Source organism: Pangasianodon hypophthalmus, chromosome 4 (genome assembly GCF_027358585.1).
Source record: "Pangasianodon hypophthalmus isolate fPanHyp1 chromosome 4, fPanHyp1.pri, whole genome shotgun sequence".
In the NCBI taxonomy this organism is placed as follows: Eukaryota; Metazoa; Chordata; class Actinopteri; order Siluriformes; family Pangasiidae; genus Pangasianodon; species Pangasianodon hypophthalmus.
In genome coordinates, this window is record NC_069713.1 from 8421929 (window position 1) to 8442317 (window position 20389).

The 20389-nt window shown below is 35.3% G+C and overlaps 1 protein-coding gene across 1 annotated transcript in view; it reads left to right on the forward strand.

Annotated features, from left to right (window-relative positions):
• LOC113526636 (oxysterol-binding protein-related protein 2) overlaps window positions 1-19502 on the forward strand; it is a 42993-nt gene extending 23491 nt beyond the window's left edge. Inside the window, 12 exon segments of the mRNA XM_053233659.1 lie at window positions 834-1002; window positions 3944-4019; window positions 6942-7076; window positions 8361-8458; window positions 11015-11197; window positions 11535-11642; window positions 11915-12004; window positions 12931-13057; window positions 13695-13811; window positions 14625-14748; window positions 16094-16184; window positions 17923-19502. Coding sequence (XP_053089634.1) covers window positions 834-1002; window positions 3944-4019; window positions 6942-7076; window positions 8361-8458; window positions 11015-11197; window positions 11535-11642; window positions 11915-12004; window positions 12931-13057; window positions 13695-13811; window positions 14625-14748; window positions 16094-16184; window positions 17923-18025 — 1421 coding nt within the window. The 3' untranslated portion in view covers window positions 18026-19502.
• Window positions 19503-20389: the final 887 nt, after the last annotated feature.

Consider the following 20389-nt stretch of genomic DNA (forward strand, 5'->3'; position numbering starts at 1 on the left):
AATTGAATGGGTTTTATCCAAACCTCAATAACTCAGAAACAAGCAGAGCTAAACAGTAAATAATGTCAACGTCGCCTCTGGCTTGCTCATTAGGGATAAATTTCTAAATTTAAAATTTACATCCTGAATTTATATATTTCTGTAAAGCTTATTTTTGATATCTATTGTTAAAAGCACTATACAAATAAAATTGAATTGAATTGAACTTGGAGTTCCCTCATTCTGTCATAACTTAGCATTGCTAAGCTCTATGGGACCAATATACTGTATGGTTAGATTATCACTGTACACATTTGAGTAATGAGAAAAATATTTGAACAGATTTTTAAAATTTATTTCATTTTTATGTTTATGAAATAAATGTGTACTGAAATGGGTTAGGTAAAAAAAACTGCAAATGTAGTTGATCAGCAGAGATATGATTTAACAGGTAAAGGAAGCTTATAACGAGCATATAATTAGCGTCATTCAAACTGCATTCTGCAATAATTACAATCTGAAAATTTTTATTAATCTAAACTGACAAGTGCTTATGTAAATTTATCAAGTAATATATCATGGCAGACAGTTTTGCAGATTGATTTATCTTATTTCCTGCACACTCATGGACGAGGCGAGCTGCCTGGCTGCCTCTTCTGTTGGAACCGGATCCCTCAGGTGGGGTTTCTCAGGTGTGCCAGAAGAACAGACGGAGGGAGGGAATAAGGGATATAGGGAGCGAGCAAAGGAGGGACCAAAGGAAGGGAGGGTTATGTGACCCGGTGTGCAGTAACTACGTTACTGACACAGCTGTACGTGTCTCTGTCTGTCTATGTGTTCTGTCCATTCTGCAGAGTCAGAGTGGGACAGCAGTGTGAGAGGACGTAGTGTTAGTGTCCTCCGATTTAGCTGACGCTGCTGAGAGGCTCATCTACACGCAACAGAAGCTCACACTCCTGCCAGCATGTCTGGGGAGGAGAACCATGGAGACAAGACCCACCATAATGGTGTGAAGAAACACAGGTGAGTCTCAAAAGCTCACAGGAATTAAAAGGATTAAGGTTTGTTTGTGCGTGACGTGTATATAAGGATTATAGCTCATCCATTAGAAGCCTATAGCATTTGGTTCGTGGTATTTTATAGATTATTGTTTGCAGGTTTGCAGATTTTTTTCAGTTACTTTTTCTTAAAACGCTGCAAATAGTCATTGGAAAAAAAAAATCAGTCTGATACAGTCATTCTCTATGCATCTGCTGTATGTTTTCTTCACATCCACACACACACACATACACACACAGACATAGACACACACACACTCACATAGACACACATTTGCTGCATACACACACCGTCCTGGCAAACTCTCATGGTTTTTGCATGAGGATGGATCGGCAGCAGTCGCAAGCTGATCGTTAGCCTCGGTGTCAGGTAACTGTTTCCAAAGCACAAGATCCGCTTCCTGATACGGGCCTTTTATTAACCCATCACAGGATTTACTCTGGATTTACCCTCAGAGCTGGTGGAGGTTCGACGACCAAGTTACTACTGATCACATTTATTAAAAACTATGAGTGTGTGGAGTCATAATTTGTGTGGATCTCATTGGCTCTAACATTCCACTGTGCTGAAATGTATAGTATGGTATATGCTTACAATGTACATGTAGCCATCAACAGCCAAATAAATCCACTAATTTAAATATTAATGATTCTGTATTCATGGAACAAACACAACTATGCAGTAGTGTAAGGTAACTAAGTGTGTGAGTGTGTGCAATTTTCTGTACTGGGTGTATATTAAATCACCATTTACTTTTACATCTACAGCATTTAGCAGACCCCATTATCCAAAGCAGTTTACAGAATTGCTTCGTATTGTAGTGTCCGTCAAAACATATCGTAATGCTAGTACAAATATGTCAGGGTGTAACAATAGTGCAGAAAAGTTACTATTTAAGTGTGCTAAATTCTGAAAGCAGCTAACAGCCCTTGGCTATTTTATTTTATTTTATTTTATTTTATTTCATTTCATTTCATTTCATTTCATTTCATTATTAGCTTGATCATACCCAACCTATCCGCCATCTTTTAAAAAAAAAATATATATATATATATATATATATATTATTGTTATTTTCTTTTTTTGACGAATGAAATAGCTACAATGAAATCACTAAGAAAAAAAAAATGCAATAATTCTACAACGCCAATCTATCCACCATCTTTTAAAAAATATATATACATTTTTTTATTATTATTATTATTTATTTATTTATTTTTTTTCTTTATGACTAATGAAATACTCACAATAAAATCACTGAGAAAAAAAATGCAATAATCCCACAATGCTTATTTCTATTGTGGTCCTTCAGACCACCTTTTTTCATTATTTAAATTTTTTTTCTATTATTTATTTTTTTCTTGCTGTTTGTTGTTACTGTTCGATCTGTTCGTCTTTTCACACTGGCTGCAAGTCATTTTGCTGAATTAAGCTTCTGCGATGTGACAATATTATTAACACAGGATTTACATTTTGCATAGAAAATTCACAGATTAAAAGTGATACAAATATGGACCATACAATGCACACTTTTATTTTTATTTTATTTTTTATTTATTATTATTATTTTTTTTGCTGAGCAGCACCATAAAGTTCCAAGTGAGGTTTTTTTCCCTGTATTTGGAGGGCGGGCTGGTGCTCATTTTAGGCCCTGGTCTATAATTAATGTCAAACAAATTTCTTTCTCTCCTTTTTCTTTCTAATCCTGGAAGTTTTGTTAGAATATTTGCACAACAGTTTTCCCATTCGTCCCCCACCTCAGAAATTCAAAGTAAATCTCCAAAACATTCTCCAAATAAGCATCAAATCATTTAGTTGAAATATTTCAGCACCCAGCAGGTGAGAATTCAAACTGAGCTAAAGCAAGGACAGTTTTCATACTTCAGCATATCAGAGCTCTAAATAGCATCTCCTCATGACAGCACTGAGAAAGTGTACTAGACTGTACGGTAACTTCACCAAGCTCTCTATTTATATCCTAAACCTCTAGTTAGACCTTGTCTAAAGATGCAGTTTTCCCAATTTATTATTAAAGCTTTAACATCTTTCCCTTATATTAGTTATTATGAATCAATATCTATAGTGTAGCCTTGAAATTATACAGTTCTCTCCAACAATTATATGATTTTCATGAACTGATTTTTTTAAACTGTCGATATGTTGATGCTTACTTAGCATTTTTAAAAGGCATCTCCATTGTCAGCTTGTTCTTGGTAATATGACAAGCTGCATTTTATTTTATCTTAGTTTATAGCTACTACAACGTAAGTGATGACAGGAACTAACTTGTTTTATGGATGATTTTCCTATACCCACACACCCCCATGTGTATTATTCTACTATTTCTAATTATTCTAATACTTAAGATATTAAGCCATAAATATTAGACCCTGAATTCAAAGCTGATACAAAGCTGAAGTTCAAAGCTGACGCAACTTTTTAACTTTGTATTTTTTATATTTTGTCCTCTTACTTCAGTTTTTATAAGATTGAATAATTTTTGCCACAAAGGTAATTGGGAACCTCCTGCCCTTTATACACTATATTAAGTATTACTATTAAGTCTGTTTTGTTTTTTTACAAGAATATTTCCATTTTACTTTATGTACACTTAAATTTCTACACTTACAGCTCTATTTTATATTTACTTGCACTGGTAAGTTGGCTTTTTGTTTGTTTATTGTGCAATTTTTTTTTTTTTTAAAAAAGGTATTCATTGTTATCTTCATTGTTATCTTAACTGTATTGTATTGCCTTGAGGTTTTAATTTGGAAGATTGGCAGAGTGAAACTTTTTTGACACTTTCTCTATATACCTATAACATATACATATTTTAAGTAAACTGATTTGTAAACTTTTGTTCAAATCATAATGCAGTAAACTTTGCTTTTCATGCTTCAACCAGAACGTCTCTTCCTGCTCCAATGTTCTCAAGAAATGACGTGAGCATCTGGAGCATCCTCAAGAAATGTATTGGGATGGTGAGTGAAGTTTTAATCACAAGCTTCATGAACATTGCAAATGTTTTAGCAAATTTGACTGTGTTTTTCAGTTCTAAAATGTTCTTTTCAATAGATTTAGGTATATACTTAAATAAACACTGTTAATGTTCTTTATGCTTATGGAAGAGTTAAATTGCTCCTTACAAAGTGACTCAGAATTCATATCTTCCTTTCCATGGCAAAAGCTTGCTCCATTGCTAAATAATTGTCTGAACTTCTTAATAGCTTATTAACACACTGGGGCTCCAAAAAGAAATTATTTGTATTGTTTTGTTTTTTTAGGCTTACACTGTAATCAGAAATTGGAATTGATGCTATTTTAGACAATGCGGTGGGAAACATCTCATTGCTGTCAAATTTTGGTTTCAGAACAATTAGTATGCACCTTGAGGGGAAAAAAATAACATATGAAACAAAAATACAAAATTTCTGTTCTTTTCAAAACATTAAATTGAATGCAAGTGGTTATTTATTTATTTATTTATTTATTCATTCATTCATTCGTTCATTCATTTATACATAGTGTAATTTGCATTTATTAATATTTTATTAAATCTTTTTTATTGTATTTGATTTATTTTCTTTTTAATATATTTTCATAGATTTACATTTTATTACATTTATTCTATTTATCTTGGTTTATTACATCTGTTTTATTCTAGTTTTTATTATATTTTCTTTCATTTCTATTTTATTGCTGCTGTTTCAAGACATAACAATGAAGATTTTTCCCCAGGCATTTATTTTTTAAATACAGTTTTCTTTGAGGTAAATTATGTCTCTGAATTAATGAACAAATGAATCCTCTAGCCTGATATACTGTATCTATATACTGTATACCATAGCCCTGTTGACGTCTCGAATCTGTTTGGTCAGAATGTGATGATTAATTTTCTACAACAGCAGCTCTGAATGTAGTTCCAGCTGTAAGCCAAATCACAAATAAATGGATTACAACATGTGTATAACTGTTGAAATGTTGAAGTTTTCTGTGAGGAGATGCTTATTTAGTTAGTATTTTTTTTTTGGAAGGAGTCTCCAGTGTCAGCACTTTAGCACTCAGAGGTAAAAAGGAGAGGTTGGTGAGGGAATAATTGTTTATTGCTGCTATAATGTAAGTGATATACATTCCACAACATTAAATGTAACTATAAATGGATAAAAAGTATAATTGTTGGCAAACTTCTGTGGTGTAAGAACACTGCTATGATGTTATATGAAACAATCAATGACAGGGTGTTGTGATATGAGGTAGGGTTACCAGCACACCATGTCCCGTTTTATTCCTTACATACACATTATTTATTTATTACTTAATTGTTTAATTACTTATTTATATGGCTTTGTTACAATGCTGCCCTGACACACTTTACCTGTAGGCTGCGTATTGATTAAAAATTGAATCTTACACAGAATTAGTGCAGTGTGACACTGCATGACCCTGACAGTTTTACAGTAATCCATACAGCCGCATTATACTCACACTACGCTTGGAAATAAACAAGAGCCTCTAAAGGTCCTTGTATAATATTCCCTAACGTAATTATTCGCACTGCAGAGAGGCCCGCGGTGGATAACTGCACCTGCCTAATCCTATACTATCTGTGTGTGTGTGTGTGTGTGTGTGTGTGTGTGTGAGTTAGTGTAATCTCCTGAGATAAAGCCAGCACTGAGAGTGAGTAGTGATCTACTGTAATAAAGGCAATAAATCCAAAGGTGTTCAGTGGATTTGAGGTCAGGGCTCTGTACAGGACACTCGAGTTCTTCCACTCCAACCTTCACACACCATGTCTTCATGGAGCTCGGGAAATCTCAACGCTACAGCATGCGAAGGTGTTCTATACAATTCCAACTTTGTGGCAACAGTTCGGGGAAGAAGCACATATGAGTGTGATGGTCAGGCGTTCACAAACGTTTGGCCAAATAGTTTATCTTTTATGATTAAATTCTTTCAGAGTAATTGATTTGAGGGGTTTTTTTTTGTTGTTGTTGTTCTTTTAAGAAACAGGAGCTAAAATGTCATTGGAAAATCTGTGTCAGAATTGATTAGAATAGGCAAGTGTTATTGCATCATAATATATAACAGCCAATCACATTTCAGTATGCAAATACAGGACATGCAACACCAGTTGGTATAAGTAAGTTTTCATGAACACTACTTATAATAATATAGATAGCTATAAAGTGTAATGCATTTTCATAAATAATTATTATGATGTGTATATGTTCCTTATGACTTACGATATGAAAGGGTTCATAGTTCACTATAACTATGGACATAGAAAGTGTAGCCTTTTTTCTGTAGGCAAGAGAATAGTAAGAGTGAAATGATGTTTATGTACTGTTGTAATCAGTTTCTATATGAGAAGGCAAGACAAGACAAGACAAGACATGTCTCTTCTTTGACCCAAACCTTTTTGCTTTTTGAAGTTCAGATAAATGTATTTTTGATCAAGTAAAGTAAAAATAGGTTTTTGCCCTTTGGAAGTAAGCACTCTTTTGTTTTTAGTTTTCTTCATATATATGCAAAACTGTATGATGTGCATATAATATGAAACATTAAACAGTGGGTTTAACAGGTGGCTTGTACCTACTGTAAGGGAAGTGAGGTATAATTAAACAGCTGTAGTTAGTGTGGGGGTTTGCTAATTGGGTGCAGTTCGCGTACAATCCTGTAATTGGTCTGATTTATGAGCAGAGATGTGAGTCAAATCTTTTGGGCTGTCTGTTGTCTATATCGTTCTCTATGGTGACAGGCTGCGCTGCTAGGTTTATATCTGTTATTCTTTATTAAGCCAAAGCTGAAATTTAACTTTCAAGGATTTTGTTGCATGTAAGTGTGTCTCACATGGGTGAGATCTGAAAATATGTGAGTAATTGTTGATATACACTTTCACTCAGGAACTGTCGAAAATTGCCATGCCAGTCATCTTCAACGAGCCTCTGAGTTTCCTGCAGCGTCTCACAGAATATATGGAGCACACGTATCTCATCCACCAAGCCAACACCTCCACAGACTCCATCCAGAGGATGAAGGTAACACCATCTTTCTACAGTACAGGAGCTATTTTTGAAAAAGGTTATTAATAGAATTCTCAATTATGATTGGTCAGAAGGTGTTGATACATTTTCTATTTCCAGCTGCAAAACAAATCACAGGTTTATATTAATGCACTTGTTCTAAGTCGTTGTTGTTTCTATACTAACAGCTTATACAGGAACATACAGTATATGGTGGACATTCCACATAATCTAAGCCTAATAATAAACAGATTTTAAAAAACGAGTTGTTATTTAAAGCAAACGCATTACTGTTCATATGTTGTAGTTTTTTATCTTATTAAGTTCAAGAGAGCAAGAAAGACAAGGAATGACTGTTTATAGGTGTTGTAATAAGAGATAACAGGAACTAACTAGTTTCACAGGCATTCCACAACATTAAATGTAACTATAAATGGACAAAAATACCATGCCATTCTTTAATTAAGAAAAAAAAATCACTACTGGCAAATTGCTGTTGTAGAAGCGGAATAAAGTACTTTGGGACAAGTTGCTAACAGTAACTCCACTTCACGTGGGGCTGCACTATCATATTGTTGATTATTTTCCTATAATAACAAGCCTCCAAGTGTTTTATTCCTTATCTAATATATGTTAGTTACTCAAACTCTAGGCGTGATTATTTGTTACCCCGCAGAGGCTAATGCTGTTCTCATAGACTAGAATAAAAGACATTTGTAGTAAATGTGTGATTACCAAAAACAGGACTTTAAATAGTGAGGAGAAAAAAAACTGCTTGTGCAAAACTCGCTTAAAATGTAAAGTCCATGGGAACTTTTTAAAATCTGTTAATAGGTTTAGTTTTGTCAAGAGAGGTAAAATGGAAAAAAGGGTGATGCATGACCAGAGAGGAAGGCTTATGTATACATAACACCATCAACTTGAGCCACCAGACGTCTGTTTTCAAAACACGGCAAAATTTTATTTGTGGTAATCACATATACGCTACAAAAAAAAAAATTAGGTTGAAAACCACCAGCACAGTGTGCGTGATCTCCAGGATCCGGGTTGGATGGCTGTTGTATTAAAAAACACAATAGATGGTGTGATATAACATCATACTAGAACTTTTTGAAATTTTTATGAAGGGCGCACAGTGATGCTGTATTATAATGACAGCTGTGTGTATGCAGTTCAGTATAACTGCGTTTCTATGAACGTGTATCTGGAAGAACATTCTAGTCTTCAAATATTCAGAACCATTTCTGATGTGTGTTATGTAACGAGAACAGTGCAGTCATGTATATTTTTGTTGAACAGTGTGTGGCTGCATTTGCCGTCTCCGCTGTGGCATCACAGTGGGAGAGGACCGGAAAGCCCTTTAACCCACTGCTGGGAGAAACATATGAGCTAATCAGGTGAGTGTTGGCAATTTAGTAATCTGTACCATCACTGACTTTGAATACATGTCAATGGGGAGATATATTTAATCATTATAACTTAATAATTGGTAGTAATATCCACCAGTATTATACTGACTTTACTGCATCTATCTTTTTAATCATTTAAATGCATTCGATCACAAAAGCTTGTAATGACTGTTATGCCTTCTTCCATTATACATTACATGTGTCAACTCTGAAAACACATGTAAACGCTCACTTTTCACTCAAAATAAGGGCAATGAGAAGAAGATGCTCATTACAAAGTGTCACAGTACTATCTGGGTACCCAGACCATCTATAGACCACCAAGTGAGGGACATCATCATAATCATCCAGCCATCTCTTACCCCCATAGCAAATAAACAGCTGGTCTGAGAATTGAATGGTTCCAGATAGCACCATAAGGCATAGCAAGGAAGAACATGGAATATTCTGCAGGCCCGCCATCCCTGAAGGCTGCAAGGTCATGTTGATTCACAATGATGGATAATATGATCTTTGGCAAAAAAAACTGTATTCAGCCACAAGGACACTCTAGGCAACCAGTGATGCAAGGCAAGCTTAATCTCTTGAACTCATTGTAATGATGACTAGCAAAAAAACAGTTTTCAAAGACACCCACTTCAAGTCAACTTAATGCATAGACATACATGTAAGGTTATTTAAGTGATTCAAATTTCCTCCTTTTAAAAGGTAGGAATAAGCCTAAGAGACTCTAGGGAGATGCCACCCATGGTGCCATGGTGCACTGCAATGGCTGCATCATACACCTTTAGGGCAGGTAAGGACTTGCTGGTGTTTAGTGGGAGAAAATAATAAGCTGAACATCATTGTGAGCACAATTGCTACTTATTCATAAGTATTTACTGAATTGCTAGATGACAGTTCTTAGTTGGTAATTCAATCCAAGGAACCAGACAACACAGGAAACTTGACGGAGGGTGCTAAATCTCGAAGTCCATCTTGCTTAAGAAGCAATCTGCCAAGTATGACTCTGTGGCCTAGCTGAAACCTGGAACCAATGGTAAAGGAAAAAAATCATAAAGAGTCGTTAGGCTAGTGGTGGGCCAGGGCAACCTGTCCCAGCTGATTCTCCAGGTCTGCCAGGGAGAACAACAGCTGGCAATGTATTGACTTTTCATTGGTGAAAAGGTCCATCTATGTGTTGCCAAACCTCCTCAAGATCTGGGCCACCACCTCGAGGTGCAGACATCACTCCCCTGGATGTTTTTTACAGTTTTGACAGTATGTTCTTTTACCATTGATGTATCACTATCACTGACGCCAGTCATGGGAAGACCTACAGACCTACCCAAGGAGTTTCCATGCAAGTGGAGAGAGCCACACAACCTATATAGCTGATTTATAGCTGACCATCCCAACACTGTCTGAGAGCACCAGGAAGTGTTCATGTCTGTGAACTGGCCAAAACATAAACTTATTTTAGTGAGACAAGGAGATGTTTCAGTCTATAGCATTTGGTGTCCAAGTGCAGGCCTATTTCTGGAATGCCCACACTTCTAGCAAGTCTAAGCATCCTCAACAGACACTGATACCATCCATGGTCAGTCTGAGCATCCTCAACAGACACTGATACCATCCATGGTCAGTCTGAGCATCCTCAACAGACACTGATACCATCCATGGTCAGTCTGAGTGTCCTCAACAGTTACTGATACCGCTCAGGGTGGCCTGGCTGAATCTGATTGGCAAGCTTAATAATATCTGCCACATGCTGTGAGTGATGGGGTAGCATTCTTAGTGGATCTATCCTCATGTCGTGGATACCCACTTGTGTGACCCACTTTGCTGTTAAAGAGCTCTTCTCTGATTTCCCTGTGAGCCTTAGTGCTGCAGTTTGTGTCCCAGTTGGTGTCATCTTTGGTGCAAACACACAGGAGGCAGTCATCCAAATTCTGCAGTGCCCTGATGCCAGTGGCCATCAGAGGAGATAAAACAGCCATGGCACTAGGGAGAGGCCAAAAGCCAGGCCTTTGAATTAGAGTGCCTGCCCTTGGAATGTGTGTTCCAGGGAAATGGGAACAAGTGTTGCACAAGCTGACAGACATGAACCAGTCCTGTGGCTGCACAGCTTTGCCACCCATAGTTTTGGTAAAGTGAGGGTCTTCAGGAACTTGTATAGCCCTATTCAGTCTAAAATTGGATAGACCTACCTTCCTTTTTTGAACAAAAACATAAGAATAGAACAGAATAGAATGCCTAGTTTTGGTGCTTCTTTTTGGTCCATGAACATTTTCATTAGTTTGATTTATCCTGATCAGTCTTGATTTGGCCCCTAAATATCTATATAGCTATTTTGGTATTTAGCTTGTTATCATGTATACCACTCTAATAATCTTTTTAATGTTTTGGAAAGACTTATTAAAAACCTTCTTCCAAAATCTAGATGTCACTTTGTTGTTGGCAAAGGCATCATTTTACATCTTTTAAACGTCCTTCTGCTCAATGGGTCTTGGTTACAAATTTTCAAGGCTCAATTCTGTTCTACTGTGTGTCTGTCTTTATCAGAGAGGATCTGGGTTTTAGATGGATGTCAGAGCAGGTGAGCCACCACCCACCTGTTAGTGCATTCCATGCCGAAGGCCTAAATGATGACTTCCTGTTTCATGGCTCCATCTACCCTAAACTCAAGTTCTGGGGAAAGAGTGTAGAGGCAGAGCCTCGTGGAATCATCACTCTAGAGCTCCCCAAGTGAGTTCAACTGATTTTTATCCATGCTATGGCTGTAAGATTTTTGGATGATTGGAAGTGTCACTGAATGATTGGTTTGTGCTTGCTTTAGATAAAAGCTTCTGCCAAATGGATAAATGGATAAATGTAAACATAAATTACAATGAATCTACAGTTAAATAAAAAAATAGTTTGAATAAATGTCCAGAAATCAGAAATGCTGTTTAAAGTGTTTAGAAAAGCTAAAGACGTCAGAGCACATTCTGGCATTTTGGCTTTCTTGCTGGGTGTTTTGCTCAGAATTGGTGTATCCAATATACATTTGATTAATGTTGAATACATTTTCTTCTTTGCCCAGACACAAGGAAGCATACACTTGGACCAATCCTACATGCTGCGTCCATAACATCATTGTAGGTCAGCTGTGGATTGAACAGTACGGCAATGTGGAAGTTACTAACCATAAGTAAGGGCAAGTAAGGTTACAGAAACTCATTACAGAAACGACTCACATTAATTAAATTCCTGTCAGTCTTATTAGAAAAGCAGACACCTTTCATTTCAGTTGAAATTGCTTGTTTTATTGTTGTAATTATCACCAAACTCCATGGGGTTTAACTCAGTTAATATCTTAAGAACCGAGACGGTTTTCTCACAAAAATGTTTTTGTTTGCTTTTTGCACAAAAATGTTCCATTCTTCCCTAAAAGCACAATGTCTGTTGTTTGTTCTTTGACAGAACTGGTGAAAGGTGCAGCCTGACATTCAAGTCATGTGGCCTCTTTGGCAAAGAGCTACACAAAGTGGAGGGTTACATACTTGATAAAAGGTAGAATATCACAATTGTATTTTTAGCCAGTATACTGCCCTTTTGATCATTTTAGTACTTTATATGTAACAAATAAACAGTATTTAAGCATATGTAACAGTAACTCCACTTCACATTTGGGCTCATCACACCACCCTGTTGTTGATTATTTTACTATAACAGTATGTCCTGAAGTATGTTGGTCCTCTTATACAACAGCAATTTGCCAACACCAACTTTTGTGTTTTTTTTTTTTTTTTAAGTAAAGAATAACATGTCATTTTTTCATCTGTTTATAGTTGCATTTAATATTGTGGAATGTACACAAAGCAAGTTAGTTCCTCTTGTTTATGTGGGGTGTCCACCATACAAGTCCTTCTGAATGAGCTGTAACTGCAGAAACAATAGCATATTAGAACAAAACATTGATATAAATGTGTGATTTGCCTTGAAGCCAGAGCTACTGTCAGAGCTGCTATTATAGAAAATTAATTAACACCTTCTGGCCAATCAGAATTAAGAATTTAACAGTGCTGTGGTATAATTATACACAAATATCTATTTGAGAATATTTTTTTCATCATATATTCTGCAGATATACTTGTAAACATTTGGGCTTTATATTTATTAGTTAAACACCTTTATGGTAATTCCAAGTAAATAATATAATTATTTTCTTCAAAAGTTTCAATCAGAAAGTGAATTGAATTTGTGGAAAGAGTGCATCAGTGAAAACTGTTAACGCTGCTCATTGTAAATGAAAGTTTAATCATATTAAATGCTCCCTAAGCAGCTTTCACTAATTTTTAGCCTCGTCAGCATGTTTTATTTGAAGCACATCTTAAAAAGCTGGCATTTATGATGCCAATTAAACTGAATAGCCTTGACAAGAGCCTACTGCTGTAAAGGGTTGCCAGCATTGACATTAACATGCTCGTTTTCTGCAGTAAAAAGAAAATCTGCGCCATTTACGGCAAATGGACTGAATGTCTGTACACAGTGGATCCAGCTGCGTTTGACCTTCACAAAAAAGCAGATAAGAAAACTGGTGAGGAGAAGAAAGGCAGCAAGCAGGTGAGGGTTAGTGGTATATGATGATCCTTAGAAGACTTTCAAGTTGTATTATTGACTTAGAAATGGAACCAAAATGCATTAAAATACAACATTTATTATAGTAAACTTTTGTAATGGAATCAGAATGACTTTGTAGAAGTGTGTGATGTAAATAGAATCAGATCAGGAAATCAGGAAAAGACTCAAGTTATGCATTTTTAACTTGATTATAAATGCATAGCTTAAAAATAAATGCATGAATGGAGGGTTGGCTCTTGCATTTACACATTTACTGAATAATAAATTGTTCGGCATGGGGTTTTACAAGAAAAGGCCATTAGACAACAGAAAAAGGCATAGGGATAGGTTTACTTTTACCCTCACCAATAAATCTCATGAATAGATGAATGAAAAAAAAAATCCTCCTCCTGTTTAATTTCCTTACTGGTACATGGCAAGATCTTATATTTTGTGACACAATAACACTTGCTTGTTTCATTAGAACAAACCTCAAAACCAGTGAAAACCAATGTTCACACTTCGCCCAATCAGTGAACACAAATAAATTCCCATTGCAAGAATGAAATGATGAAAAAGGTTTAGAATGAAGATCAGCTGTAGTTAAATATCTGCCATGGTTTCTGTTGCCCTCCATTAGGGCAATGTGGATGAGGAGGCTGAGGAGATGCCCCTTCCTGAGGCCGAAACTGTGCAGGTCATCCCGGGCAGTGAACTCATCTGGAGGATATCACCCAGACCTGAAAACTCAGCTCAGGTAAGAACTACAGTGGGAAAATGTAGACGTGCTCAGTCATCTTTTCAGTTTTCATCATCAAATCAAAGGGAACATATTTATCAGATTTTGTGGAATATAACTACAGATCTTTGGCCAGTTTTACTCTTTATGAATTGCAGCCTAAACATTTGAGTATTATTATCATTTCTGAGTTTTATATTATTTCCAATTTTAGATTTTTGGAAAGTTTAGTTAGCATTTTGTTTCTTGTTTTATTAACTTTATTCACTGTTTTTTTTTAAATATATAAAATATTTATATATATTTATAAATATTATATTTTATAAAAATAGTCATTTTAGTTATTGGGCACAATTAAAAGTTAGGGACTTGTTTCTCTGTCTTTCACATGGATGTTGCGTTTAAAGCAATTTTAAATAAGAAGAACAATTATTTAATGATTTAAATAAGAAAATTATTTTGCAGCTCTTTTACTCCAGCTTGTTTCAGACTGATCTTTCTAGTTATCACTTAGCTGGAGATTACAAACTATAGAAACACACACACACACACACACACACACACACACACATATATATATATATATATATATATATATATATATATATATATATATATATATATATATATACATATATATACACATGTCTACAATCTAGTTATCCAGATCATTTAAAAATTTCTAGAGAGGGTAAATCATGGGATTTGTGTTATAATCAAAGGCGATTGTGAAGCATCCAGTTGTCATGCCTTCCTAAAACTACAGAATTACTACAGTATCGACTGTGCAGACTTTGTTGGCTTATGTCGACTATTGTTACATTCATTTAGTACTACGCCTTCTCCACATTCGCTATGCAACTGAATGAGCTGGAGGAAGACATGAAGGAGAATCTCCCTATTACAGACTGCCGCCTCCGGCCTGACATCCGTGCCCTGGAGAACGGAGACATAGGTACAGAAAGAAACCTTTACACCAGTTCAGACATGTATATTCTGACAGCAAAATGTATTTTCTCAAAACTAAAGGCCCCTGCAGTGTCCAGGCAGTTATAAATTGCATAAATATATACAGCTATATGTACAATGAAGCTACTAAAATGTTAACTTATATATATATATATATATATATATATATATATATAAAATTTTTTTTTAAAAATCAATGGAATACAAAAGCTGATACAACACTGTATTATACAAACTTCAAAGATTATCATATATCTGAAATGACAGTACTAAAACTAGCATAACGCTATATTATACAAACTTCAAAGACTAGCATATACTGTATATGAAAACTGACAGAGTACCAAAGCTAGCATAACTCTGTATTATACAAAGTTCAAATAGCATAGAGCTGAAAATTGACAGAAAGCTAACACAATGCTGTATTACACAAAGTTTTAAGACTAGCATAGGATTGAAATTTGTCAGAGTTAAAAAGCTAGTATAATGCTGTATTGTACAATGTTCAAAGACTAGCATAGAGTTACAACTCAAAGTAAAAAAAACTAGCATAAATTTTGGATATGCAAAAGGGCCGATGGCTGCTAACTGGGACACATGTGATGGGCACAAATATGCCAACATTTTTGCCAACATTCTCCCATTTACTTGAACGATTAGGAGAAAGAGAGAGAGAGAGAGAGAGAGAGAGAGAGGGAGAGAGACAGATGGAAAGCCAAAATACGTCCAGGGACGTAACAAAAGCGTAGTGGAAGTTAGTGTCCAAGTGATGGCGCAAGAGCAAGTAGCCAGTGAGCAATTTTTTTGCTCACAATACACATGATTTTTCAAAATGAGGTGTGTGAAATTGTTGTCCTTCATGTCACAGTGATGGGAAAGAAAAGGATTTTTGTGCGTACCAAGAGATTTACAATGGTCCCAGTGGCATTTGGTTTCAGAAGTGAAATGTTTATCTGCTGTCATCTAGAACCAGATTATTGAAATTGATGTACAGATTATGCTTGTTTTTTCACATGCCTTGTCAGTAGGCTATAAAATGAGTTTTACTCTACAGTACAGCAATATTTAATTTTAATTATGTATCTGGGGATATTGGCTTGCGTGTTGATGCCTGTCCCTTGTGACTTGGCGAAAGGATGATTAATTCACACCCAGTTATTGCTATAGGAAGTACTTTTCAAAATGTGTCTGAAAACAAAAGCCTTTTTCTACTTCATGATAATTACGGGGAAATCTCAGGAAATAGTCGCTCTAGCTGATTTTATTTGAGGTGGGAATCAATGTGTATTGCTTAAATCTGCACAGTGCAAATGATTATTTCTTGCTTTCAGATTTGGCCAGTGCTGAGAAGAAGAGAGTGGAGGAAAAACAGAGAGTGGCGCGGAAAAACCGTTCCAAATCCAATGACGAGTGGAAGACGAGGTTAGTGTTTTGGCAGACTGTGCTATAAACCCTGAGCCATGCTTCTGTTATATCACATCCGTGATTCACTGCTTACCCTGTACAATGCCTCTGTAAGCTGATTTGTTGCTTAAGCCATTCATTGTTCCAGAATAACCATGTAAGCCTTTTTTACTGTATATAATAGGATCTGGCTCAAAATTTTGCAACTGTTAGAGATTTTTATAGTGCTAAAAATTCCAATATGTGATGATATCGACTAATAAAATTTGATATGCTTAAAAAGCACACACTAGTACTTTTACTTCCATGGGGTTTTACTGGTGCAATAGCCAGATAATGACTGAACTTAAATAAACATCAGAAAAAAAAAACAGTATTCTTAAACTAGAGCAACTTATTCTACTTTAAGGTTTACTTTACTCTAGCTACCCATTATCTCAAGGCTCCAGATTTCATTTTTATAGAATAGATAACTATATTACCTCTGTAGTGTGCTGTATGTAAACCGTGGTTCCTATTGAATAAATAACTTTAAAGACATAAATTTATAAATATGATGCCATAGATATTTGTCTAACTTGTTTAATATTTGAATAGTTCAATTAGATTTTGATGAGAACATATGAAAGTTTGTTATTTTTAATACTAAAAATGCTGCACAACGTTTCAGCTGCACAAAGTTTCAGTATTGACTTGTGATCTTATTAATTCATGTTCATCATCATTTTTTATTGCTTCAAAAAGCCTGTCCCTCGGCCCCAGGTTTGAGCTCCTCATCAGTGTGTTTGGTGTGCTCTTAATTTCCAGGCTTTAGACCTGATATTAATCATATTTATAGCTGTGTTCTCAAACTCCAGTTTCAATGTGATAATTAATGAACAATCTGGATCAGGTGTGTTTGAGACTGGGACATGTTTATCAGCATTGGAGAACTTTACCAGACCAGTCTACCAGACTTTACTGGTGTTTGACATCTTTGCTAGGATTGAGAATTTTCCTAAAACTTGAGCATTTTACCTGATTTTGACCACTTTGCTAGGATTGAGAATTTTACTAGGGTTTGAAAACTTTGCTAGAGTTTGAGAACAATGAATGTGAATTTTACCTGACTTCGATAGTTTTATAATTTTACCAGACTTTAAGAATTTTACTAGAGTTTGAGAATTGTACCAGGTTTTGAGAACTTTGCTATGTTAGTTTGAGAACTTTATAATGGTTGAGAATTTTACCAGACTTTGGAAATTTTGCTAGAGTTTGACAATGTTGCTAGAGTTTGTGAATTTTACTAAAGTTTGAGAACTTTACTAGAGATTGAGAACTTTGCTAGAGTTTGTGAATTTTAAAGTTTGAGAATTTAACTAGAATCTGATAACTTTGCTAGACCTTGAGACCTTTGCTAGAGTTTGCGAATGTTGCTAGAGTTTGTGAATTTTACTAGAGTTTGAGAACTTTATAATGGTTGACAATTTTACCAGACTTTGGAAATTTTGCTAGAGTTTGACAATTTTGCCAGTCTTTCAGAACTTTGCTAGAATTTGAGAATCTTCATTGAATTTGCACTGATGTCACCTAGACCAGCTAGAAATACTGAAGTGGTTTATTAAAGAGCTGCAACAATAGTGTGTTCGCTTTCTCTTTCTCTTTATCTATGTGTGCTAAATTCAGCATGAGAGAATATTTAGATATAGAGAAGGTGCTAATCACACATTCCCATGAAAATCACCAGCTAACATAATTTTATGTCTCATTCTTGTAGGTGGTTCCACCAAGGAACAAACCCACACAATGGAGGACAAGACTGGCTTTACTCTGGTGGCTACTGGAGCAGGAACTACTCCCAACTACCTGACATATACTAACCTCCAACCCTCAGACCTCTGCCCAGAAAGGGACTGCTGAAGAGAAACCATGCATGTTCACAATTAACTTCAGTTCATGCAGAGTGTCAATTATTTATACAGCCACAAGCTGGTTTTATGTTTACCACCATCTTATAAACACTCAAGCATGAGGAGGTGGAACATGGCTGTTATTCTTAAATATGCAGTGTGTGAGGTGAAGTTTGTTTGTCCAGAGACTTGCATTGCAACTTTAAATAATTTATATAGATATTATAGAGTTTCAATTTCAATAGATGTAGCGAGGAACCTTGTAAATATAAATAGAACATAGATGATTATCTGTGGAGACTTGAATTTGCTGAAAACAAACACAGTCTTCTTTAGATGGCTAAAACTTACCTCATAATCTTAGTAGCATATTAAATTTGTTGTGAATAAAGACAAATGACGTGTTATGGTAAGTTAATGAAGCCTAGTTTTTTTGGGCTACACTTAATCCTTGGCTAAATAGATAAACAAATCTCTTTAGCCCAGTATTAGGTTTAATATGGGATTCAACAAAGCATTTTGTTTGTATAAATATTATTTATTTAATTATATCCTGTAGTTAATTGTTTGTGGCTATTGAGAACCTCTTGAACGTATAAATGGAAAAACGTGTTTAGCTTGTAGATGGACCAATCAGAAATCATTTGGACTTTGGATGTTTTTGTTGAATTGTTGTAGATTTAAGAGTGAAATTCAAATATTTATAGAATCAAATGACAGAAACACAGTCAGTTGTTCAACTTCGAACACTCATTACAACAAAAAGAACCATTACGTAATGATTATATATATATATATATATATATATATATATATATATATATATATATAATGTCTGCAAATTCAACTTATCATAAATTTCATGTTTCTCAGACATAAAATTTACAGCGAAAGCACAAATCAATTTAACTATGCAATGGAAAGCTTTTTTTAAAAACGTTTGATTAGCTCTATTAAACTCTGCCTGATTCATTCTGGGAAATTGAATTGACTAGTTAGCTGCAGTTTCTTTTGTGGCAGCGTAATGATCTTTACAACAGGGACCCTCTTCAGAGAGTTGACTGGGTTAAGTATAAATATTTACTTTAGGTACTTCTCCTTCTTTCCAGGTACGTTACGATTACCAACAATACCCTCTGTAACGTGTAACACAACAGTAGACTCAGCAGATGCACCTTGTAAAGTACACGTTTTTAATTGTACGATAAAATCTTGAATATGAGTATAAAAGAATAGAAATCACAAATTTGTTTGTATTGTTGCTAAAATAAAGACTTATGCTTCCCTAAGCTGCTGACAGTTTGACCTCATTGCTGTGATAACTTCAGGTTTTCAGATCAGGGGTGGACAAATGAGTAGCTATTAGTTTTTTAGTTGCAGTTGCCTGGAAGAAAGTAGGTTCAACAACAAGAAAAATAAATAAATAAAACCCTGCTTCTTGTGTGATTAGTGATTTTGATAAACCATTTGAGCCAAAACTCTTTGATTTGATGCATTCGGCTGATTTTTCATTTTCAGATTATACAAACAGCAGGAATAATGATTTGTTTTAAATATTTTCTCCCTTCCCTCTCCTCTCCTCCTCCTCCTCATCCTCAGGTTTTTTATGGGTACGGCTTTAATGAATCATTATCAGGTTAGCTGATAATGATAAGTTTAGCTCTTAAATACTTCTCAACAGACCCAAATGACTTTAATTAAATGAAGCCTTGAGGCTTTTTTAGTCTTAAGATAAGTTTTGTAATTAATTTTGTCAAACTCTGTGGAGGATAAATTTAAAGTTAGAAGCAGTAATTGATATAATTACCGTGTGCCATTGTATGACACAGGAATAGGCATCCAATTAAGATGTGTTATGATGAAAAAGAGCATTTGTGAAACATCGATTGTTCCGAGGGGGAAAAAACACAAACTTCTTACTGAGTTTTTGTATTTTGGTACTGTATGTAGCTACACCAAAATGTTCACATGATCATGTATTCATTTGTTTCTTTTTGGTCTGTATTACTGAGCTAACTAGCTCACCATATATTAATATAATATGTTAGCTAACACTTTTTAGCCTAGTTAGTTAGGTTTCCAGGCAACAAAACATGAAAGTGGAGTTTTTATTTGCCTGCTTGGCTAGCTAAAGAATTTATGATTTGTCCACCCATGAAAGATGTTTTAATTATGCGGTAGAGGATGGCCTGATCCTTTACTGCTCTCCAGACAGCCTGGGACATGAACCAATCTGCTCATCAGAAGACTGGGAAGGAAGGAAGTTCTTAATCTCAGCCTCAGATGCTCAACCCACATTTGGCTTGTAAGACCTAGTTGCCCACTTTTCTGGTG